Source organism: Triturus cristatus, chromosome 4_1 (assembly GCF_964204655.1).
Source record: "Triturus cristatus chromosome 4_1, aTriCri1.1, whole genome shotgun sequence".
Classification (NCBI taxonomy): Eukaryota; Metazoa; Chordata; class Amphibia; order Caudata; family Salamandridae; genus Triturus; species Triturus cristatus.
This window is the reverse complement of record NC_140585.1, coordinates 19,780,456-19,806,038: the sequence shown is the minus strand read 5'-3', so window position 1 is coordinate 19,806,038 and position 25,583 is coordinate 19,780,456. Positions and strand designations below refer to the sequence as shown.

The 25,583-nt window shown below is 47.3% G+C and overlaps 1 protein-coding gene and 1 long non-coding RNA gene across 2 annotated transcripts in view; both read left to right on the top strand.

Moving 5' to 3' along the window:
• Positions 1 to 24,352, top strand: part of LOC146839334 (endogenous retrovirus group PABLB member 1 Env polyprotein-like) — a 33,212-nt gene extending 8,860 nt beyond the window's left edge. The window contains exon 2 of the mRNA XM_085650342.1: positions 21,219 to 24,352. Coding sequence (XP_085506468.1) covers positions 21,996 to 23,342 — 1,347 coding nt within the window. The 5' untranslated portion in view covers positions 21,219 to 21,995 and the 3' untranslated portion in view covers positions 23,343 to 24,352. The remainder of the gene's footprint in view (positions 1 to 21,218) is intronic.
• On the top strand, positions 7,604 to 8,016 carry LOC146839335 (uncharacterized). The gene is made up of 3 exons (XR_014980678.1): positions 7,604 to 7,668; positions 7,767 to 7,823; positions 7,904 to 8,016. It is a non-coding gene; the product is annotated as an uncharacterized LOC146839335 (long non-coding RNA).
• Positions 24,353 to 25,583: the final 1,231 nt, after the last annotated feature.

Below are 25,583 nucleotides of genomic sequence, written 5' to 3'. Positions count from 1 at the left end.
AGTATTTACTGACCTGGCCATTTCAGTCCGCCTCTGCTGTGTGTGTGTTCTGCCTAGCAGCAGTAAGGAGCAGGGCTGGGGAATTCCAGGAGACAGGCTGGCTGCCAGAAGGTGGGTAGAGAGATTACACCAGGATGGGTGGGAGGAGTACACCTTGACTCTTAATAGACCTGTGCTCGGCCACCACAAAGCCGGCTCCGCCCCCTAACTGGACTGAGCCAGGCCCAGGCCCCCTGGCGCTAAAGAACAAAAGAATCACTGTATAAAAGTAGGAGCCTGGCTCCTTAGAAATCAGATCCTGTTTACGCAACAACGAACCTCTGCCTGAAGGGGAGGACCTGGAGAAGCTGAAGGAGGAGTACTGTCTCTCTGCCTGAGAGACTGGCCTGCAGTGGGTGCCTGTCTGCTGGAAGGAGAGGAAAAGACTTAAAGAAAGGACTTTGATTCAACTTGTGCTGAACTATCTCCAAGGGCTTGCTTGTGAACTTGCCTCCTGAACTGCGCCCCAGGAACATTGGGCGCTACCCCCCTCTTGAAGGAGAAGAGACTGCCGTGGGTGATTCTGCACCGCTGACCCAGGAGAACCTTGTGCCTTAATCTCCCTGAACAACGCGACCTCTGCCGCTGGAGTAGCTGTGAGCATCGTGAGGGCCCGCAGGCCTAAACAAAGTAAGCAACTGCCCCCTTGAGCAGTAGCTCGCAAAGTAAGGAGGAGATCCCTGTCCAAACATCGAGCCCTGCGACCCCCCACCGGGCCGCAGAAATCACCGTGAGGACCTGTGTGCACTGTTCGCCCCAACCGGACGAAGCCGACAGCGCGCTGCGCTGAGATCTCGCCCCCAGGCTGCCCCCTCTGCTTCTGCCCTCGCTGGTGTGCTGGGAAGTCAAGGAGTGCCCCCACGAAGCATCGCCGTCCACAGAGGAGCCGGGACCGAGACGCGACGCGGGACACTAGTGAGAGACGTCCACAGACTGCCGCGAACATTTGCCCCCAAAGAAAAAGGTATTTGTGGCTTTGCGCGCTGACATACGGCCGGACTAACCTTCGTACGAGCCGTAACTGCCTTACAACTGCTTGTGCCTGGTGCGTGGTTCGAACCGCACTGGCCTCCTAAGTATAGCAGTTCGCTCCGTAATTGCATTCCAAGTATCCTGATTTGAAGCCGTACCCGCCTTTAAAATCACACATGTTATGTTTCAATGGGGTAACCCGATAGACCACTGGACTCGGGTGTATAGATTGGTATATGAAAAAACAGTCACAGTGGAACAGTTTATCTTAATAAAAACACAAGTATGTGAATATACACTTAAATCGAGTTATGACAACACCTTATTGAGATACACAAATGACCTCATTTAATCGTATTCAGCATAGAAAAGGGTCAACATTTCAACCTATTAAATAGACAAATGCATGTCACAATCATCATTTTCAATTACTACGGGTGTAAGTGAAGTGAAAAGTGCAACATAAATCGGGATAAGTGCAGACAAAGTGAAGGGGAAGGTCGTGTGTTTTAGAACATCCAAAATGAATTTGAAGACCTAACCTGCCACTCGAATGGCAATAACACAAATGCAATAACATTAGCAAGAAAAGCAGTTGTACAATCACTGTCAGTCTTGTGTATTGAACAAAGGGAAAAGTCGTCGACGTTTCAACCCCTAATCGAGCCAGCAATTAGGAAATCTTGGAAGCGGGGTCTTCTTCAGGACCAGCGGGGGGGTAGGGAAGAAGGACTTACACCTAGAGATAATGAGTAGTATTAATATGGTGTGTCTCTAGGATCATTAATTGTCATGAGGTAGAAATAAGATGATATTTACCAGCAACAGCAAGGAAAACTCATGCTGGATTATTTGTGGAGTGGGCCCGAACGGCTCCTAAAACAAAACAAAAAGACGGAACAAGGGGAGATTGTACATCTGTATGAGGTCTCAATTGGGGCCTGTTGGCCAAAGCAAGATGGTGTATTACTCACCATTCAATGTTGAACAACCGGTGCTATTGATGGCAATATTCTTGTCGGTATGTGATGAATCACAGTGGGCAGTGGTTCAAAAGTAACCAACGCTGGGGGGGTAAAGAAATTGAATTTCAAATCACCACTTAGTTTGGAGATGTACCAAAACCAAATAAGGTACAAACATCAAAGGACCCACACAAGTGACGGGAAAACTATGGCGGCAAATGTATCTAAAAATATCTAAAAAGGGAGTCACCGTGAGGGGACATCAAGGGTAAGTATGGACAGCGCTGCGGTGTTTGGTGGATATAAATCCGCTAAATTTAAGAAAAACATCCAGCGTGTTATAGACTTAACACGTAACAAGCCTCAACCTCTGAAAGCCCGGACAATAAGTATGAGGCAGGCGAAGATGAGAGATTAAGCTCGCAGCGTTTCACAAAATCAAAACTTGAAAAAATATATAAAACCGCCTAACGGCTCTAAAGCATGGAAACTAATTACATACGGTTCTTATTATAACTTAACCCAACTACGATGTGGCCAACAACGGAAGAATGGCAAATGGAGAGGTGAAGAGGGGCAGCTTTTAAAAAAGAAAGTGAGAAGCGCGGTCAATTGCAATCTCTTGGAAGACGCGCGCTTGCTCCGCGGCAAGACATACCTCCCAGGTAGCGTCGACAACATCTGACAGCTAACCCTGCGAAGTGTCAAGTCGCTCATTAAGTAACTGACGAAAGCAAGTACGTCAGCAAGAGGCACGTGACGCGCCCATTGGACCGGGGCAGGGGGTGTGTCTGTAACAACGCAGCTGAAAGCTCAGATGCTGCAAAACTGAAAGTGTTAACCCGTGATCGGCAGACAGCGTTCAATGGCGCGCGAAGGGCACTTAAATGTGTCAATTGAAACTGCTGTGTAACAGCTTACACTCTAAGTTTCTTGTTTCCAACATTGAAGCATAATATTTTCAGCGTTGTGCGTTAATGCAAAAAAATAGGTAAAGCCACTTAGTCAAATGTACGTCAGCTTGGAAACCATGAACATGAAAAACAAATCATAGAGCAGCATATAAAATGGAGGCAAGCATTAACGTATCCTATTTAAAAAGTATGCAACGAGGTAGTGACCTGACTGCAAAAGCAGCTTACATTCTGAAGCAGAGATAAATCGCCCTCAACAAGATAACAATATATGTCTAGATAGAGTGTAGTTCAGATTTTAAAAGGGAATCAAGGCAATAGTAGGTTCCAGGGGCGGAAAAAATGTGTCATGCAGCAAATGATTATGGATGGTCAAGATTACCCCATATTTTAGGCTAGGTGTTATTCAACAGGGATAATTGTGCATACGTAGCGTCAAGTTCGTTAAGGCCATTGAGGACAGAGTCAAACCTGTCCATCCATTTACATTCACGAGTGTTGAGGATTGCTCCCAGGTCGCCTCCCCTGATACCCAGAGTGATGGCCTCCAGAACTAGCCATTTCATCGATTCAGGGGGGTGATTAAATGCTGAAAAATGTTCAACCATGGGGGCCCCCGTGGTATTGCATCTTATTCTGCTACAGTGTTGTAGGATACGGCATTTAATCCTCTGAGTGGTCTGACCCACATATATCTTATTGCAGGGACAGACAATGGCGTAAATCACATTCTTAGTGTTACAATTTGTCAATGTTTTAGGGGCACCGTGCAATTGTTCAATTGAAACACTTTAGTTTCAATAGTGAGACCACAGGCTTTACATTGTCCACATTTGACATGGCCTACTGGTGCCGGTAGTTGCCACATTGATTCGATTGTTGGCTTAGGCGGTGTGTCCAAAAAGGATTTTACTACTTGATCACGGACATTTCTACCTTTCTTAAAAGAGTGCATGGGTGGTTCGGGAAGATGTAGTTCCGATGATACCAAATGCCAGTGTTTGTTAATGATATGCCGAATTTCGTTACTCCTGGTGTTGAAGGTGGTAACGCATATTAGCCTGTTGGGGTCCTCGGTACGATTCTTTGGAGTTAAAAGCGTGTCCCTATGGTTGAACCACGCTCTCTTGCGAGCTCTCTTAACCAACCGTCTGGGGTAGCCACGTTCAATCAGTCTGGCAATCAAATCATCAGATTCATTGAAGAAATCCTCCTTCCGTGTACAATTTCTCCTGATCCTTAGGAACTGGCCAAAGGGTAGATTATCACGCAGGCCTCTTGGGTGGTGACTCCCATATCTGAGTAGCGTGTTTCTCTCAGTAGGTTTACGGTAAAGGGTCGTATATAGGCACTCATCCGCGGTTTTGATAGAAATGTCCAGACTGATTGAACGTGGCTACCCCAGACGGTTGGTTAAGAGAGCTCGCAAGAGAGCGTGGTTCAACCATAGGGACACGCTTTTAACTCCAAAGAATCGTACCGAGGACCCCAACAGGCTAATATGCGTTACCACCTTCAACACCAGGAGTAACGAAATTCGGCATATCATTAACAAACACTGGCATTTGGTATCATCGGAACTACATCTTCCCGAACCACCCATGCACTCTTTTAAGAAAGGTAGAAATGTCCGTGATCAAGTAGTAAAATCCTTTTTGGACACACCGCCTAAGCCAACAATCGAATCAATGTGGCAACTACCGGCACCAGTAGGCCATGTCAAATGTGGACAATGTAAAGCCTGTGGTCTCACTATTGAAACTAAAGTGTTTCAATTGAACAATTGCACGGTGCCCCTAAAAACATTGACAAATTGTAACACTAAGAATGTGATTTACGCCATTGTCTGTCCCTGCAATAAGATATATGTGGGTCAGACCACTCAGAGGATTAAATGCCGTATCCTACAACACTGTAGCAGAATAAGATGCAATACCACGGGGGCCCCCATGGTTGAACATTTTTCAGCATTTAATCACCCCCCTGAATCGATGAAATGGCTAGTTCTGGAGGCCATCACTCTGGGTATCAGGGGAGGCGACCTGGGAGCAATCCTCAACACTCGTGAATGTAAATGGATGGACAGGTTTGACTCTGTCCTCAATGGCCTTAACAAACTTGACGCTACGTATGCACAATTATCCCTGTTGAATAACACCTAGCCTAAAATATGGGGTAATCTTGACCATCCATAATCATTTGCTGCATGACACATTTTTTCCGCCCCTGGAACCTACTATTGCCTTGATTCCCTTTTAAAATCTGAACTACACTCTATCTAGACATATATTGTTATCTTGTTGAGGGCGATTTATCTCTGCTTCAGAATGTAAGCTGCTTTTGCAGTCAGGTCACTACCTCGTTGCATACTTTTTAAATAGGATACGTTAATGCTTGCCTCCATTTTATATGCTGCTCTATGATTTGTTTTTCATGTTCATGGTTTCCAAGCTGACGTACATTTGACTAAGTGGCTTTACCTATTTTTTTGCATTAACGCTCAACGCTGAAAATATTATGCTTCAATGTTGGAAACAAGAAACTTAGAGTGTAAGCTGTTACACAGCAGTTTCAATTGACACATTTAAGTGCCCTTCGCGCGCCATTGAACGCTGTCTGCCGATCACGGGTTAACACTTTCAGTTTTGCAGCATCTGAGCTTTCAGCTGCGTTGTTACAGACACACCCCCTGCCCCGGTCCAATGGGCGCGTCACGTGCCTCTTGCTGACGTACTTGCTTTCGTCAGTTACTTAATGAGCGACTTGACACTTCCCAGGGTTAGCTGTCAGATGTTGTCGACGCTACCTGGGAGGTATGTCATGCCGCGGAGCAAGCGCGCGTCTTCCAAGAGATTGCAATTGACCGCGCTTCTCACTTTCTTTTTTAAAAGCTGCCCCTCTTCACCTCTCCATTTGCCATTCTTCCGTTGTTGGCCACATCGTAGTTGGGTTAAGTTATAATAAGAACCGTATGTAATTAGTTTCCATGCTTTAGAGCCGTTAGGCGGTTTTATATATTTTTTCAAGCTTTGATTTTGTGAAACGCTGCGAGCTTAATCTCTCATCTTCGCCTGCCTCATACTTATTGTCCGGGCTTTCAGAGGTTGAGGCTTGTTACGTGTTAAGTCTATGACACGCTGGATGTTTTTCTTAAATTTAGCGGATTTATGAAAATGAAAATGAAATGAAAATAAATTTATTGAGCGCGATTGCTGCCCGGGGGCGTCCAAGCGCTAAGTTGTGCTGAGGCGGAGAGACCAGGAACGGAGGAATTAAGACACGAAGGATTTAGCGAACAGTAGTGTCTTCAAGTTTTTCCGGAATGAAAGCAGATTTGGATTCGATCGGAGTAAGAGGGGAAGGGCGTTCCAGAGTTTGGCAGTGTTTAGAGAGAACAGCCTGCCACCCGACCTGGCTCTCTTCACTCTGGGAACAACAGCAAGAAAGGCTTCCATCGACCTAAGGTTCCTGTTTGGGTGATAGGGGGTTACAAGGTCGTTGTTAATGGGTGGGCCTGTTTTCCAAAAGGCGTGATGTGCCATGCATAACGCCTTGAATGCTACTCTCTGCCTCACTGGCAGCCAGTGGAGACTCTTCAGAGCAGGTCTGGCTGACTGGGATCGTGGAATCTGTAGCAGGGTGCGAGCTGCACAGTTTTGCACGATCTGTAATTTCCGGAGGGTCATTTCAGGAGCCCCAACATACAGGGCATTATTCGAGTCCAGACGAGACTGAATGAGGCCTTGTACCGCCACCTTTCTAGCTTCTAACGGTAGAAGTGGAAGGATCTTTCTGAGAATTCTTAGTAGGCCAAAGCATGTGGCGGACAACTTCGTGGCCTGGGTGGTAAACGAGAGTTTGTTATCCAGCCACACTCCTAGGCTCTTCACACTTTCCTTGGGGGTGGGGGGGGGACCCAGAGTACAGGGCCATAGAGAGGTGAAAGGTACTGGGGGGGTTGGGCCTAGGAGCATTAGCTCCGTCTTGTCCCCATTCAGCTTTAGGGAGGAGGAGGTCATCCATCCCTTGACATCCTCTAAGCATTTTAGCAGATCTGCCGGGCATTGCCTGTTGTTGCTAGCGGCCAATGAGACCACTAGTTGAGTGTCGTCGGCGTATGACACAATTTTGATGCCATACGGTTCGACGACACCCGCCAGCGGCCTCATGTATACGTTGAACAGCACAGGGCTCAGGGAAGAGCCCTGTGGTACTCCGCAGCTGAGGGTTTTCCTGGAGGACATTGTCTCGCCATCAAAGATCCGAAAGGATCTCTCCGACAGGAAAGACTCAAACCACCTTAGTGCGTCGCCAGATACTCCGATGTCATGGAGACGGTTCAGCAAGGTGTTATGGCTGACCGTATCGAATGCGGCACTTAGATCAAGGAGGATCACTGCCACTGATCCCCCCTGATCCAGTACCCTTCGAGATTCTTCTGTGACTGCTAGCAAGGCGGTTTCAGTACCATTTATATCCACTTATATCCACCAAACACCGCAGCGCTGTCCATACTTACCCTTGATGTCCCCTCACGGTGACTCCCTTTTTAGATATTTTTAGATACATTTGCCGCCATAGTTTTCCCGTCACTTGTGTGGGTCCTTTGATGTTTGTACCTTATTTGGTTTTGGTACATCTCCAAACTAAGTGGTGATTTGAAATTCAATTTCTTTACCCCCCCAGCGTTGGTTACTTTTGAACCACTGCCCACTGTGATTCATCACATACCGACAAGAATATTGCCATCAATAGCACCGGTTGTTCAACATTGAATGGTGAGTAATACACCATCTTGCTTTGGCCAACAGGCCCCAATTGAGACCTCATACAGATGTACAATCTCCCCTTGTTCCGTCTTTTTGTTTTGTTTTAGGAGCCGTTCGGGCCCACTCCACAAATAATCCAGCATGAGTTTTCCTTGCTGTTGCTGGTAAATATCATCTTATTTCTACCTCATGACAATTAATGATCCTAGAGACACACCATATTAATACTACTCATTATCTCTAGGTGTAAGTCCTTCTTCCCTACCCCCCGCTGGTCCTGAAGAAGACCCCGCTTCCAAGATTTCCTAATTGCTGGCTCGATTAGGGGTCGAAACGTCGACGACTTTTCCCTTTGTTCAATACACAAGACTGACAGTGATTGTACAACTGCTTTTCTTGCTAATGTTATTGCATTTGTGTTATTGCCATTCGAGTGGCAGGTTAGGTCTTCAAATTCATTTTGGATGTTCTAAAACACACGACCTTCCCCTTCACTTTGTCTGCACTTATCCCGATTTATGTTGCACTTTTCACTTCACTTACACCCGTAGTAATTGAAAATGATGATTGTGACATGCATTTGTCTATTTAATAGGTTGAAATGTTGACCCTTTTCTATGCTGAATACGATTAAATGAGGTCATTTGTGTATCTCAATAAGGTGTTGTCATAACTCGATTTAAGTGTATATTCACATACTTGTGTTTTTATTAATTTAAAATCACACAGTCTGGTGCGCTAGTACGGCCCGTACTTGCTTTTATACAGACCGTACTGACATCTCAAGTGCTTTGGGGACCTTGTACTGTGGATTTGAGCCGTACCTGTCTCTGTCTGGATCGTACCCGTGTACGGTGCGTCCTCCTTCCAGGTACGGACCGTACTATATTGAAGAACCTTGCCGGTGCTCACGCGGGAAGCGTGGGACTTGGCGAGCGAAGCTTGTTCGACGCGGACTAACGTCAGTACGGCCCGTCTGGTTCAAGGCCGGTTGACGCATACCTCACGCGAGAAGCGTGGGAAACGGCACGACGTGCTGGAATAGCCCTACAAAGCGGATTTGAAGCGCTACGAAGCGCACAACCCCCCAAAAGAACTCATTTCACATAGAACTGTGCCATTTTAAAACCTGTGGACTGCCCTTAAGCATTTAAAGAGTAACTGGATTAAGATTCACCAAGAAAACTGTATTTGTGCAACCTGCCTGAAAGAAACCTTTTATATAAAGACATCTATTTTTGATAAATACAGCCTTGTGTCTTTGTGTGGTGGGGTGGTGATTATTGTGTGGGACAACTTGAACGCTTAACCTAATGCCCTCTGGAAATTTAGCCTGACTGCTCGCGCCACGTTACCTAGAGGGTGAGCAGGGGTTATTTTTAAAGAGGTGATCCTTTGCCCTGACTTAGAGGAAAGGGTCCCTGCTTGTCGCAAGTGTATACCTGCGCCAACCAGAGACCCCGGATTGTAACATTGGTGGCAGCGGTGCGGATTTACGGATTTGCGTTCTTGATGTCTGCGCAGTGATTACTAACCATTGCACGGTAAAGACAGTCCAGTAGCTTGAACCACAGAACTTTTTGAACTTTTTATTTTGCTTGCCAAGAGAAGAAGATCCCTTGTGTTTGGAGTCATGCCGGGCCCAAACGGCATAGAGAAAACCGCGCTGAAAGCCTGGATTGAGTCAAGGGGTGCGACCAAGGAAGTTACACCATTGAAACCAGCGGGAAGCGTCCGCAGTTTTGGCAGAGGCCTGTCGCCAGAGGAGCTGGCAGACAGACAGGCCGCCAGGGATCATGAAATTAAGTTGGCAGAGCTGGAAGTAAAAAGCCAATTGGAGCTAGAAAGCAATAAGCTGGCTCTGGAAGAAACGAGAATGGCTCTTGAAGAAAAGAAAATGCAAATGGAGCATGACTTCATAATGAAGAAATATGATATGGAGCTCGAGAGGCTTGAGGCCATGAGTGTCTCAGCCCAGCAGCAAGAAAGGTGCGTAGCTCAGAGATTGAGCTTTTCTGAGTGGGAGGAGGAATCCAGCTCAGATGGTGGCAGCAATATTGAATTCTATAGGGCTGAGAGAGTAGTACGCACACCCAGAGATGTGGCGCCTGACTTGAAGGAGGGGGTTAACACACACCAGGAGGTTCAAGGGCATGAGGTAGCTCCAGTAGTGTGCAGTATCCCTGAAGGGAATAGGGTAACTGGCCAGGGGTTCATAGTCCTAGTGGCGGGAGGGACACTCTACTGACTCTAGATGAGAGGTGCAGGGAGAGGGGTTCCCCCAAAATTGAAGTCCTGGTATGTAAGTGTGAAGACCGCCCAGAAGAGTGTGGGTTGTGTGACAGAGACAGTCAGGTACTGTCTTGCCAGTCTCAGGAGAGTGGTGTGGAGTATGTGTGTGAGGCACTGGATGGTAAGGTGAAGGCTAGTTTGGTTAACCCTGCTAGGGGGCTGTGTGATCCAATTGTGGGAGAGCATATTTTAAGTCCCTGTTTTCCAGAGCTATGTCAACACCTGTTGGAGAGTGAGTTCTCTGACCGCAGGGAGCTCACATTGGAGGCAGACCTTTTTGGTGGATTCCAGGGGGTCTGGAGAGGCATTGGGGAGTGACCCCGTGGGGAGTGGCTCAGGTATCTTCCAACCCAGAGTGGTGGAAGTGGTGCAGAGTAGCCCAGCTAGGACCCATGGTAGTGGGAGGGGTGTAGGGGCTCACGTCCTGTCTCAGTGGAGAAGGAGTGAGTGTGGGGCTGCGTGCCCCCAGGTGCGTGAAACCCAGTCTCAGAGCCTGGATGGTTCTTTAAGGGAACACCAGGCGGGGAGCCTAGGCTGTCCTGATGGGCCGTCCGTTGAGGGGTTTTACCCTAGTGTCTGGTGAACAGGGAGTGTCTGTAAGCAGGCCTCCCTCAGTTCAGGTGTCTGGCAGTACCGCTCCGGTTGGGAGGGTGCAGAGGTCCAGATTGAGGGGTGAGAGGGGGAAAGAGTCCCCAGTGGAAAAACCAGTGGGTCAGGGGCCAGCCAGAAGGGCTGAGTCACCAGTGAAGGACCATGGTGACACCACTTCTGTCCTGGGGGATCTTCAGGCACTGTCCGATGGACAGGGGTCGGGAAATCAGCGCCAGGCAGACTGTCACACGACACAAGAGTTCTGTGTCACCCTCAGGGGGGGCATGAGTGCCCCCGGGAAGTCCTGGTGCGCCAGGCGAGCGTTCAACCGCATGGGTTGGTCCCAGGGTTGGGAAGCCAGGGTCAGGTGTTGTCTAACCTGGAGGGTGGGACAACTGTAATCAGTGTCCTGACCCAGGTTGCTTCTACGGGTACCACTCCAGTTGGGAGTGTGCAGTACTCTGGAAGGGGTTGCAGAGGGAAGAAGTCCTCGCCTCTGACCCCGGTGCAGCCTGAGGGTTTAGACCCTAGGCTGGAGAGCCAGGTTCAGGTGTTGTCTGACCTGGAGGGAGGGACATCTGTAATCAGTGTCCCTACCAGTCTGACTTCTTGGTGTACCGCTCCAGGTGGGAGGGTACAGCCATCTGGAAGGGGGTGCAGAGGGAGGGAGTCCTCGCCTCTGACCCCGGCTCAACTGAAGGGTTTAGACCCTAGGTTGGAGGGCCAGGTTCAGGGTGTCCCCCCTGACCTGGACACCCAGTTGCAGGATAGAACCCCTGAACTTGTGGGCGAATTGCGCAGGACACCTGCCCCAGGTGCCCTGGCAATTCTGGAAGGGGGTACCACTCCAGGTGGGAGGGTACAGAGCCCCAAGGAGGAGGACCGGGTGTGGGAGAAGCCACCCCAGTCTTTAGTCCAGCCGCCGGGTACAGTCCTGGGGCTGGTGGGTCAGTGCCAGGATGTCATACCTGACCTGACAGGAGGGAGAATGGACAACGGGTGCCAAGCACCTGGGGCTACTGCCCCCCGCTCCCTGGGGCCACAGAGGTTTGAGAGCCCTGAGAGGCATACGGCCTGGGTCTCATCCCTGACTACTGTCAGTGGCCGCTGTAGAATTTTGCTGTCTGTCTGTTGGGACACACCTGTGGGCCAGTTAAGGTTAGGTGCTGCACAGGTGGTGTCCACAGGTGAGGAGAAGGGTTCCCCATGGATTGGCTTGGTGGGCCCTCAGAGTATGGACAGAGGGAGTCCGATAGGTTCAGATTGGCGTAGAAATGGAGTCTGCCCCTGCAGTTGAGGGCCAGGTCCTTGTTCTATCGCCCCAAGCAGGGAAGACCATCACGGTGGTGATTGGTCTACCCTGCGTTTTGGCTGGAAGGGGGCTGTGTTTTGCCTTCCTCCTGTATTTTTTCTGACCTGTTGTTGGCTGCTTTATGACTCTGGGCACCTTACCACTGCTGATCAGTGCTAAGGTGCATGTGCTCTCCCTATTAAAAGTGTATACATTGATTGTTGTCCATGTTTGGCTTATTTGGTTTACTATCGTTTTGATAGTTACTCAGAGTGACCTTCAGTGCTTCTTTATCAGCAGTATCATAGTCTTTCCTCCATTTCCTTTCTGCCAGTTTACAGTTCTTTTTAAAACCTTTTAAATTCTCGTTAAACCAGGGGGCAGATGGCTTTCGCTTAGTTTTTAAGTTTTTTATGGGAATAAACCGGTCAAGCGTCTTAGTGATCTGTTTACAAAATTCCTGATTTATTTATGTCAAACACATACCTTTGCGATAAATAGGTGTGGTGGCGAGGTCTAATTTTTTTATGGGGATACCCACTGTGAAAGTAACAAGGAAGTAATCCGTCCAGCACAGAGGCGAAATGGTCTCAACTTTAGCTGTATTTTCTTTGACAAAGATGAGATCTAAAATATGACCACCTTGATGGGTGGGAGCCAATATCTGCTGTTGTAAGTTCAAATTCTCTCAAGATTGCACAAGATCGGTAAGCGCTGGCCCATTGTTTCCATTAGCCCAGAGGTTAAAGTCCCCTACGATAACCATATGGGAATATGAGAGTGCCAGATTAAACAATTTATTATTATTATTTTTTTTTAATTAAGATTTTTATTGAACAGTTGGCACTTATCATATGGTACATGATACAGTGATGGATAAGCTTCGGTAGATACCAGTTTTACAATCCAAGTGAAATACAGTTATAACATAGGATTCTGTGTGACAGTTGTAACTGCCTCAACCCCTCCGAGTCTCGTCAGTGTAACAGAGTGTAAGAGTGCCCACCTGAGTGTGGTATTTAAGTCAGTCACTGTCATCTGATTCTTATTCAGGCGGGGGAGGTTCACATATATAACCCCGGTAGCGATTCCACTTGCCCCAGATTCGCTCCCATTTCTTTGGGCAGCCTCTGTGTATGTAGACAGATTTCTCCATTACCATTGTGGAGAAGTGTGGCTCAATGATTAGAGCGGCAGACCCTGATGCAGAGGTCTAGCCCAGGACCAGGGTTCAATTCCCCGCCTCGGCGGGTCTTGGGCTCAAAAATTCTACGGACCTGAATTTCTCGCCTGGGTCCCACTCTGCAACTCTGGGCAATAGCTTGCTTAATCTCCACAATGGCCCCCACAACGCTAAGGATGCCTGGCCTTCACCTTGGGGGTGCCCAGGAGTGGACGCCTCACAGGGAAAAGCCAGGATGGGTTCCACAGTGGTATTCGTACAAGCGCCGAGAGCCCTCCGGGTAGTTGTGCGCTATACAAGTATCCATACATTTACATTTACATTGTGAGGTCCATGTCTCGACACCATTGCTTTGCCGTCGGGGATTGATCTGAACCCCATCGCTGCGCTATGTTTCATTTGGCTAGTGTTATCCCAGTGTTACCCAGGCTTGGTCTGTGTGGTTTAGATACGTGGGTTCCCAGATGTTGCGTAGGCAGCATTTGGGCTCAGGTGGAACAACCACGCCGGAGACCTGGGACATGGTGCGGAGAGCCGAAGTCCAAAAGGACGCAATTCTCGGACATTCCCAGATCGTGTGCCCTCGGTCCCACATTTAGGTAAACAATAAGGTGTGTCAGCCCGACCAATTCTGTAGAGCATTGGCTGTGTGTAATAGATTCGGTGTAGGGTTTTTAGTTGGAGTAACCTGAGTAGAGGGTAGTGCGACCTCCCAAGGGGACATCAGGGCCGCCTGCCAGTCGTCTTCATCTAAGTCTCCCAATTCTGCTTCCCACCTTTGCTTTAGGACTGCCGTTGGGTCTGGTAGATTGTTTGTTATCTTCCGGTAAGTCAATGATATGGCTTTTACTTGAAGATGATCCGTTAGTAGTCTGTCCTCCAACGGCGAGGACTCGGGCAGTTTTGTATTTGCTGGGATTGCCGCTTGAAGGGCGTGGCATATTTGGTCGTATCTGTACATTTCAGTGTGTACCAACCAGTAAGTGTCTTGCAACTGAGCAAAATGAACTACTCCCCACTTCTGCCACAAAGCTCCCACCTTGGAGATCCCAATTAGATCCCATTCTCGGAACCCCTTGGTGTTTTTGAGTCGTCCGAGACGGCGGGTGTCCCAGAGCTGAGGTTCTGTAGCGATCCGAACCCGTGTATTCGGTATCGTAGTACTGACACGATTTTGGCACCAATGAGCCGTAAATGATCCATTATATACATGACAGTGTTTTCGCTACGCAACTAGCATGAATTCACTGAAAAATAGGACATTCTGTTGTAAAGTCATGGCATCCATTTTAGTTACGGCATCCATTTTGTTTCTTGCCCTCACATAGTCAATGAACGGGCGATGACCCCGGCAGAGTCACCTTGTTAAGGACACGTAAGCTCGAGCCCCGAGAAAGGCTGACGCTGCATGACTAGGCAGAATCAAGCTGCCTCCCTTGCCTGAGGCCAGTCCTGCTATACTGGTTCTCATGTCCATTGTCCTGACTGAAAGGCCGAAGACGGTAGCCATGCCCGTTTATGATCCATAAACACCTCTTATCCTACTTTTCAATCCTTTGCACCTGGCTCTGCTCCTCTCCTTCTGGGCTTTTACAATGGGGAGGTTACAATTTTTATGATGGGAGGATCGGGCAAAGAATGAAAAACTGACAAGGGGACCTGATCGAATACCGAAAACCTACGACTAATTATTGTTTGATGTCTATTTACTGTTTGTTTGGGATACCGGGCTGGGCATGAGAAATATTCGTGTAATGTTGCCTAAGGACATTTTTCGTGTATTTAAGCAACAACCCACTTAATGCAATTTGAACAGTCTCGTAGATTCTGCCTCTGTGTGGTTCCTATGACTTCTGTGTCCCTGCAGTAAATAAATCTTGGTCTCTGACGCCACCATCGAGAAACCAGCGTCTCTGTTTATTTGTGCACCGAGACAGGAAGGAACTCAGGGGTCTTCGGGTGTTGTTTCCCTGACACCTCTGGACTTTTAAAAGTCCAGAACCTCAAATTGGCGCCCACTGTGGGGCGACGTCATCCGGTACCGGTCCAAAGCCTGTAAAGTTCGAGGAGTTTCGTGTGAAGATTCCGGAGGGAGGTACCCCGCTTCATCGATCCCTGCATGTCGTAAAAGTGGCCCGACGATCTCTTCCACGAGGGTTCCCGTTCCCAGACGGCTACAGAGGACCGCTGCCCTGACTGTCGCCCTGTCTTGGACCCGAGGTGCAGACCTTAGTACGGCGAGACGTAGACGGGTTCTCCTTGGTGACGTCTTCCACATTTCAGTTAAGTATTAAGTTGGTTACGCTCAGTTTGGTTGTTCTTTGTTGCTCTGGTTTAATTCGTAGATTATCATTGGTTGCTCTTGTTTAGATAATCTTTGTTTTGGTATTGGTTCATTTTGGTAGGCCTAAGTTCTCTGCGCATTTTGGTTGGAATTTGTCTTTGTTTGTCACGACTACCAGTAGTAATTGTTTCCTGTCCTGGTTACGTTGCAACAAGGATTCCCGGTTGGAGGATTCGTGTTCAGTTCCTCCGATTGGAACTCCTACATATGAGCTCTATTGTAAACATGGTGTAGGTCCTATTGCGTATAATGAAGTATGGGTCCGTTATACCAGAAAAGATGGTGTCCTTAGTTGGCCACCGCATGGTAGCTTCGAAACAGAAATTCTAGATAATCTAGAAATGAAGTTGTTTAAAAGAAAAGCCCGGCCGGCAATGTTTGATTCTTTTCGCGTATGGCGTAAAGAAGCCAAACAGAGAGAAATTAGGAAGACGAAGAAAGAACAGAAAGAGAAAGGGTTGACTTTAATGGAGTCTGCTAGGCAGCTGCATGTCAACGAGACTGAGAGAGCAATGGAGATGGCGAATAGAAAATATAATTTGGCAATTGATAAATGTTACCCTGTATTGCCATCTTGTCCTACTAAGCCGATAGAGGACCATGAAAAGGATCCTTTGTTGTCTTACCTGTTGAATTCACCTCCACCGTATGCACAGGGTATTGTAGCACCACAGTTACTACCTGTTGTACAGCCAGCTGCTGGTCAGCCTGGAATAGTTGCTCCACTTCCTTTGATTCCAGCTCCTGTCCTTCCCATGGTTAATGTTCCTTCGGCACCCCCTCTTCCTGGGTCGCCTGTTCCGCCTTTGCCTGTCGTCTCGCAAACTGCTTTACCTACTACTCCCACCCTAACTATTTCATCTGCTCCAGCTGCCCTGCTCCCGAACCCAGTGAACATTCTGACTCCGCTTTCCGTTCGTCGGAAAATAACCGACTCTGTAACTAATATCTTAACTCCTCTCTACAGGTCTTTAATTGGGACCCCCGTTTCTGACTCTATACAGAGACGTAGCCAGCTTCCTGGTCCTCAGGAACGAGAAATGTTAGATTCGACAGCTCTTAGGTGGATGTCGAAAGCTGTGAAGTATGATGCACGAAGAGTACCTTTATGCAATGGAATGAACCAACTCAACGTTATGTTTTTGACGTGACGTGTTCTCTTGTGCGTGAGGAATGGGAAGATGATGACTTAGATTCCGTCCCCTCTGATCTGATAAATGTTCAGCAGAAATTCGCCGCAGGAATGGTGATAGGTTCAGAAGTAAGGGGAGCGAAAGAACTGATTTTAGCTTATAGGGATGATTCCCCTCTTCGAGCGACAAGGGATCCTGATGGTTCACCGATTACTAGGAAAAGACGAGGTCAATATCCAATGAGGGAAGTTCCACCGATATGGCGTGATGCAGTTCAAGCTGATGGGGCTAATGGTATTGCAGCTGCCCCGGCACAATTTCAGAGAGTGTGGATACACATCCCTTGGAAGCGGGCCGAAGTATTAGCAGTAAAACAAGCACTGCCGGACCCGCGTAAAAATCCTGCTGGTTATTATAAAGAGTTAACGCAGACAGTTCAAGCGTGTGTCATGAATTTGGCAGACATTGAAATGTTATTTGGCAATGTAGTGCCACAGCCTATATGGGCCAAGATTCGGCAAGAGAACCACCCAGTCGCCCTAGGAGGTGATTGGCCAGCTATTGTAGCAGCAGATACGCAACAAGTTGGCGGTGCTTAACCTGAACCTCTGATTGCTGCCTTACCTGGCAGAATAATTAATCTGATGAAAACGCTGATGCCAGCGTTACGAGTTAATTGGGATAAACTATCGGCATGCAAGCAAAAGAAGGACGAAAGCGTCTCTGACTTTTTCACTAGATTTGAAGAGACCTTCGTAGACCACAGTGGGCAAGATGAGTACTGAGGGAGGCCAGAGGTTGTTTGTCGACAAGTTTGTGTTTAATTTACTACCTGAGCTTAGTAACAAGTTAAAGGATTCTGAAAGTGCATGTGCAGTGTCGACGACAGCACAGATACTTGCAACTGCTCAGTATTACGAGAATAGAGTGAAAGAAGAGAAGGAAAAGTCAGAAAAGAAAACGAAAGATTTGAAGACTAAAGTACTATTGCAACAGGCATACCCGCCTCGCTCAATTCAGTCAGATTCACAGCAGCGACCCCAGTTTCAGCAACAGCCACAATTCCAGCAAGGGAAGTCCCAAAGATTTAATTATGGATTTCCCCGAAAACAGTTAGCATGGAATCAGTGTGCCTATTGTAAAAAGGAGGGTCATTATAAAAATGAGTGTCCGGTACTGCACGCACAGACTAGTGGTGTCCCAGCTCAGAGAGGTAATGTTGGGTTTATGCAAGCTCCTAGAGGTAGATGCCGTGGTACAATGACACCACAGGCCGATCGCCCATCAAAATATTTCGATCAGCGAAATGTACAACCTGCGCAACCGGGTAGATCTCCACAGTATCATGTTGAAGATTACTATGATCATAATGAAGAGATGCAGAGAAGCGAGTACTAGGACAGCCACAGGCAAAGAGAGGGAGTAGTATCAGTTCCAGTTGATCAGAGTGGACCTTATGTCGCAGTAGTTACATCAGGCGTGGTCGAAGCGTTTCTCTTGGATACTGGTGCGGCAAAAAGTTCAATTATGCATGCGAAACTCCCTGGCGCACCTTTGTCTGGCTTAACGAACACCTCAGTAGGTTTCTTAGGCGCCCCTGTTCACAATCCTGTTTCTAGTCCTTTGTCAATTTCTGTTGGGCCATGCGAACTAGAAGCACCCCTTATCCTAACAACCGGTTGTAATGAGAATCTGCTTGGTTTAGATCTGTTGAAACGCCTGCATGCGACACTATACTGTTCTCCTTCGGGAGTACAGCTCACATTGGGCAAGAGAGTCATCTCTCCAATATATATGTCGATGGATAAGCTCCCACCGGAGCTGCGTTCTCTCCCTGATACTCTTTGGGCGACTGGTCCTAACGATGTAGGCCTCTTGGAAATTCCCCCTTATGTGGTAAGTCTGAAAGCGAATGTTAGATTCCCACGGATCCCCCAGTATCGGATTTCGAATGAAGGTGAACGTGCACTTTTGCTGATTGCGAAAGACTTAATACAGAAAGATGTGATAGAGGAAACTAGAGGAAATGTCTGTAATAGTCCTGTTCTGCCGATTTTGAAACGCACTGACCCCTCCAAACCTCCAATCTACAGATTTGTGATTGACCTCAGAGAAGTTAACAAAATAGTGATTCCGCAGTTTCCTGTGGTACCAGATATCACTGCATTATTGACATTGATTCCTGCCTCAGCCACATGGTTTACAGTGATTGATTTGAAGAATGCCTTCTTCAGCATCCCGATAGCCGAGGAAAGTAGAGACATTTTTGGTTTCTCCCTAGGAGGTCGCAGTTTCAGATTCAAACGCGCTCCACAGGGTTATTGTGAAAGCCCTTCAATTTACAGCCAAGCATTGAAGAGTCAATTAGATGCTCTTGTACTTCCTCCTGGTGTTGCTCTGATCCAATACGTAGATGATCTTTTATTGGCCGCTGATGACAAGGAAACTTGCAAAACAGCTACAATTTCTTTATTACGTCATTTGTCAGACTTGCATCACAAGGTTTCACCTTCTAAACTGCAATATTGTTGCCAAGAAGTGACCTACTTAGGTCATCTTTTGTCAAAGGAGGGAAGAAGGTTGACCCCAGAGAGAATCAAAGCAATTTCGCAGATGACTGTACCAAGCACACAGAGAGAAGTGCATGCGTTTTTGGGTATTACGTCATACTGCAGGCAATGGATCCCAAATTTTTCTCTCATGGCAAAACCATTGGTGGCCCTGACTGGAAAAGGTGTTCCGAGCCCTTTGCCATGGTCTGATGAATGTCAACAGAGCTTCTCCGACTTACGTGATGCGCTGTGTTCAGCTCCTGTGTTGGGTACTCCTGACTACAGTAAGCCATTTACTTTATATGTCCATGAAAGAGAAGGTTGTGCGTTGAGTGTGTTAACGCAACAATTTGGTGACAAGCAGCGGCCTTGTGCATATTTCTCATCCACATTAGATCCGGTAGCCAGAGCATTGCCAAGTTGTTTGAGAGCTACAGCAGCAGCTGCAGTGTCTATTCGACAGTCTGCTGGACTAGTCATGAACAACATGTTAGTAGTCATGGTTCCACATGCTGTAGATACACTCATGAATCAAACGAAAACTCAGCACCTCACCAGTGCTAGACTATCAGGCTATGAGCTGACGCTTTTGGCAAGTCACATTCAGATCAAGCGATGCAACATATTGAATCCAGCAACGCTGTTGCCGACTACTCAAGAGTCGAGTAATTCAGAACCCCATGATTGTTGTTTCAGAACTGAGGAAGAGACAAAAGGTAGGATTGATTTAAAAGACACTCCGTTACTAGATCCAGACGGCACTTTATATGTCGATGGGTCATGCTTCAAACTACAGAATGGTGATGTGACGGCCGCGTATGCAGTTACGACTTTGAGTACGATTGTTGAGACTGCAAGAGTAAGTCAGAATTCTGCCCAAGCTGCAGAATTAATTGCATTAACAAGAGCGTGTGTTTTAGCTGAGGGAAAGAGAGTGAATGTGTTTACTGATAGCCAATACGCCTTCGGCGTAGCACATAGCTTTGGACGTCTATGGAAAGAAAGAGGTTTTCTTACGTCCCATGGGACTGAGATCCAACATGGACAGTTAGTCAGCGATCTATTGGAATCTCTGACCCTACCGAATGAAGTTGCGATTGTGAAGTGCAGTGCACATCGAAAGATTACGGATGATGTTGGCCGTGGGAATGCGTTCGCTGATGAGGTCGCCAAAGAAACGGGCAAGAACATGACGAGCCGAATGTACGTTGCAACGTCTGCAAGATGGATTGCTGAATCAGGGATGTGTGAGAATACGATTGAAAGTGTGAAGGCAATCCAGAATGAAGCAACTGAAAATGAGAAGAATGAATGGAAGGAGAAAACGGGTAAAATGGATTCAAGTGGATGTTGGGTTGATTTGTCTGAGCAGCAGCGTTGGATGTTACCTGATGCGTATGTACTTGCGGTAGTCACGATGGCGCATGGAGCGGCGCACATCAGTTCGAAAGGTATCCGTAAGATGTTAGCTCCAGTATGGAAGAATGATGGAATTACTAAGTGTGCGGAAAGAGTGGTGAAAAACTGCATGATCTGCCTGATGCATAATCCTGGCAAGGGAACCCCAACCCCAACTGGTCATTTTGCTCCCCCTTCTTGTCCCTTTGAAGTGATTCAGTTGGATTTTATCCACATGGACAGGTGTAACAATCTTAAATATGTCCTAGTGGTAGTCTGTGCCTTTTCAAGATGGATTGAGGCATATCCATTAAAGGATAACACTGCTATGTCCACTGCCAAAATCCTCCTCAAAGAATACTTCCCCAGATATGGTATGCCACGGATTGTTTGGTCGGACAATGGAAGTGAGTTTGTAGGGAAAGTTATGAAGAGTGTGTGTGCGGGTCTGGGTATCACCCAGAAATTCCACAGTGCGAATCACCCACAGTCAGCAGGTTTGGTTGAAGGGTACAATGGTACCCTGAAGCTGAAACTTGCTAAAATTCAAGCTTCTACCGGTCTATCTTGGCCAGATGCACTGCCTTTAGCTCTACTGTCCACCAGAGCGACTGTACACTCTCGAGTAGGGCTTAGCCCATATGAGATTGTGTTCGGTCGTCCTGCTAATGTTTGGGGAGTGCCTAGGCCAAAGGAATTCAAACAAATCGAATATCCAATGTTGATTGATTATCTTTATGACCTGACTGCTAAACTAAGCCTTATTCATCAACAGGTATTCGAATCCTTGCCTAAACTGCCAGAGAGTCCAGGCCACACGTTGAAACCAGGCGACCAAGTAGTGGTGCGGAATTTTGAGCGAACCCGGAACCTCCAGCCAAGATTCGTGGGCCCGTTCCAGGTACTCCTAACAACGAGAACTGCTGTACGCCTAGCTGGAAGGAAGAATTGGGTGCACGCTAGCCATACGAAGCGTGTCCCTCTCCCACTCCCCTATGACAGCTGGGTTAGACAGGGATTTGGTGTATCCGAGACAGAACCTGTTCCTAGGCTCATCCCTTTCAGTGATGCAGAGTACATAACGGACCCACAAACTGAAACGCAGAACTTTGACACCTCAGCAGGAACCACTCTTTTGAATCCTGGACAGAGTGTTGTACAAAGTGAACATTTGTCACCTGTGGAGTCGAACATTTCTGCACCTGTAGACCAGCTATTCCAAGATCAGACAAGACCCGGAAAACAGATATAATCTACGTTCTCATGCTATGAACTAATGACATTGCATAATTACCTTTCTGTTTGAAAACTGTTTTGATCTTATTGCATTCCATTCAGTCAGGAAGTTTGCTCTAAATTTTTATCTTTTTGTTTTTTTTTGTTCTCTCACCTTGCCGTCTGGGTTACCGTAGGGTCGTAACGTGTGCCTTGTTTTAATTTGCAGGGAACCAGACACAAGGTCGGTTTCTTCTGTTTACTTTGGGAACTCCCAGGGTAGACAGAGGCAATTTTTTAACAGGTACAAACCATCCGTTGCGAACGGTTGTAGAAGATGGAGCTTCCTGAACTTCGACGGGTTAACGTCATAAATGTGCACAAGACAAAACTATATGACATATTGTATAGCAAATGTTTTCTAATGCAATGTGCTCTGACACTTCTGATTGTTTTTATAACTTTGGTAGGCGGAATTATTTTTGGTATTCAGTTGATCTTTACACCTGTTACATCTACAGTATCTCCCCATGTTCCCGTTTCTCCGACTGTTGTTTCTCTTCATTCTTTCCATCCTTTTCCTGCCCACGAGCAAGCTCGACGCTCTGAGTTTATAAATAACACTTTCATTCAGCTCTTGCACCAACATCAACTAGTGGTTAACACAACAAACTGCTGGGTGTGTGGCTTGATACCACATACCATGGACAAGGGCATCCCTTATCTGGTTCTGCCCTTTAGTTATAATGGATCATTCTGGGCATTTCAGACCATGTTCGCTTATGCCCTAGAAACCTATCCTCCACGACCACCGCGTTCCACTAGGTATAACTCCGCTAATAGAGCCTTGGTAAAAGGAATCACTGACATGGTTAGAGATGTCAATAACACTCCGTTTATTCCCAAGGATGAATTGCGAGTTTACATGGGTTGGAATGTTACGGAATATGGCATTACTTTGGGTGAGAACAAACGTAAAAGCTCGACTCCGATCTGGGTCGTACCCCACCAAGGTCAGGTCTGTTTGCAAGGAAATGGGAGAAATCCGAAAGCTCGACTAGGGAATAGTGACTGTATCGAAACATACGTTTTCCCGTCACAGTCTTCCCCTGCATTTTTAGCTGCTAAGGGCACCTATTTTGTTTGCAAAGACAGAGCATACACATGGCTGCCTGCTGACTTCTCAGGCTCATGTTATATCGCTCAACTGTTACCTCCGACATACACTGCTGCACCGGACTATCACAAAACTAGAGTTGTGAGAGGTGTTTTCAGTAAAGAAGATACTGCCGGCCAAGAAGCAGGAGACTTCTTCAAAGGTTTCCTTCCATTCTGGGGGCCTATGGCCAACAGTAGAAACTTACGTCAACTAACACGGGTAGTTGAATCCACTATCACCGAAACTGCGGGTGCCCTTAGTAACCTGACAGCTGAGCTTCAAGCGGATCGCCTCATGACGTTACAGAACCGTATGGTCCTTGATGTGTTACTTGCAGATCGAGGTGGAGTATGTAAGATGATCCAATCGAGTTGCTGTGTTTTTATCCCAGATAATGCGCCAACGGTATACGAGGCCATCTCTAAGTTACATAAAATCTCTGACTCTATTCATGTAGAGGAAGGTGATTGGTCATTAATGGGATGTTCTGGAGTCTTTTATCTGCGTGGGGATGGAAAGTTCTGATAGTCACTGGTGTTCCGTTGGTATTTTTATTTTCGTGCTGTCTCATTGTTCAGTGTGGTCCTGCCTTATGTAGCCTTTGTGTTTCGACATGCGTAAGAAGACCACCTGTTTTTAGAGATACGCCACGGGATAGAGTAATGCTTCAGCAACATATCAGTGACCTGATGAACATAGAAATGGACTCTGACATAGAGTAAGTTATTGCCTATGTAAGGGCAAAAGGACGGTCTGAGGTTCTGTAGCGATCCGAACCCGTGTATTCGGTATCGTAGTACTGACTCGATTTTGGTACCAATGAACCGTAAATGATCCATTATATACATGACAGTGTTTTCGCTACGCAACTAGCATGAATTCACTGAAAAATAGGACATTCTGTTGTAAAGTCATGGCATACATTTTAGTTACGGCATCCATTTTGTTTCTTGCCCTCACATAGTCAATGAACGGGCGATGACCCCGGCAGAGTCACCTTGTTAAGGACACGTAAGCTCGAGCCCCGAGAAAGGCTGACACTGCATGACTAGGCAGAATCAAGCTGCCTCCCTTGCCTGAGGCCAGTCCTGCTATACTGGTTCTCGTGTCCATTGTCCTGACTGAAAGGCCGAAGACGGTAGCCATGCCCGTTTATGATCCATAAACACCTCTTATCCTACTTTTCAATCCTTTGCACCTGGCTCTGCTCCTCTCCTTCTGGGCTTTTACAATGGGGAGGTTACAATTTTTATGATGGGAGGATCGGGCAAAGAATGAAAAACTGACAAGGGGACCTGATCGAATACCGAAAACCTACGACTAATTATTGTTTGATGTCTATTTACTGTTTGTTTGGGATACCGGGTTGGGCATGAGAAATATTCGTGTAATGTTGCCTAAGGACATTTTTCGTGTATTTAAGGAACAACCCACTTAATGCAATTTGAACAGTCTCGTAGATTCTGCCTCTGTGTGGTTCCTATGACTTCTGTGTCCCTGCAATAAAATAAATCTTGGTCTCTGACGCCACCATCGAGAAACCCGCGTCTCTGTTTATTTGTGCACCGAGACAGGAAGGAACTCAGGGGTCTTCGGGTGTTGTTTCCCTGACACCTCTGTACTTTTAAAAGTCCAGAACCTCAGAGCAGCGTCACCTGCGTGAGTGTCCCCCACCACCCCATCACCTTCTGTGCCTCATGCCAAATTCGTAAGGTGTGGGCCGTAGGGCCTGTGTAGTGCAATTTCTGTATGGTATTGTAGAGAGCGCCGAGTACCCCTACAGGCTCAAGGAGATGGCGATCCATACGGAATGCGGGGTCATCGTGTGATGCGTGAAACCATTGGTTTATAGCAGTGAGCGGCGATGCCCAGTAATAGATCAGGATATGTGGAAGAGCAATTCCCCCATCGTACCATCCCTTAACAAGCTTCTTCGTGGCTATACGGCCTGTCCCACCATCCCAGAGGAGTTTTGTCACTTCTGCATTTAGAAGGGTAAAGAAGGAAGGGGGAACATAGATTGGGGTGTTTTGTAAGGCATATAAAAATCTGGGCAGCGCTATCATTTTCAAGAGCGCCACCCGGCCCATCAGCGTGAGAGGGAGAGAACGCCAATGTAGTACATCTCTTCGGAAGTGGGCCAGCGCCTTCATGAGGTTTTCAATGATGAAGCGTTCGACCTGTGGGGTAATATATATACCAAGGTATATGAAACCGTGCTCCGCCCGCTGGATATTGCAGTTTTGTGGCAATCTAGGGGGTGGGCTGTGTAGAACATAGAGCAACGATTTCGCCCAGTTTATAGTATAGCCTGACGCTCTACCATATGCCGCGCAGATGTCGAGGAGGCAATTCAATGATCGGGTGGGTGACGTCATATATAGTAGGATGTCATCCGTGTATAATGAAATGCGGTCCTCCCATCCCGTCGCCCATCTGAGTCCTCTCATGACCGGGTCCTGGCAAATCCATGCTGCCAGAGGCTCCAGCACTATGGCGAACAGCAGCGGAGAGAGTGGACATCCCTGTCTCATACCTTTGCCCAAAGGGAAGTCATTGGAAGTACGACCATTTGCCACGACGTGCACCATGGGTTTGTTGTAAAGAAGGCGCACCCAGGCACAAAAGCGAGGGCCAAATCCCCTGTGGTGGCGGACCGCAAAAAGAAAGGGCCACTCCACCATATCAAATGCCATACGAGCATCTAAAGAGAGAATGACCGCGTCTTCGGCAATGGTGGAGCTGCGGGCTATGACCCCATTAAGC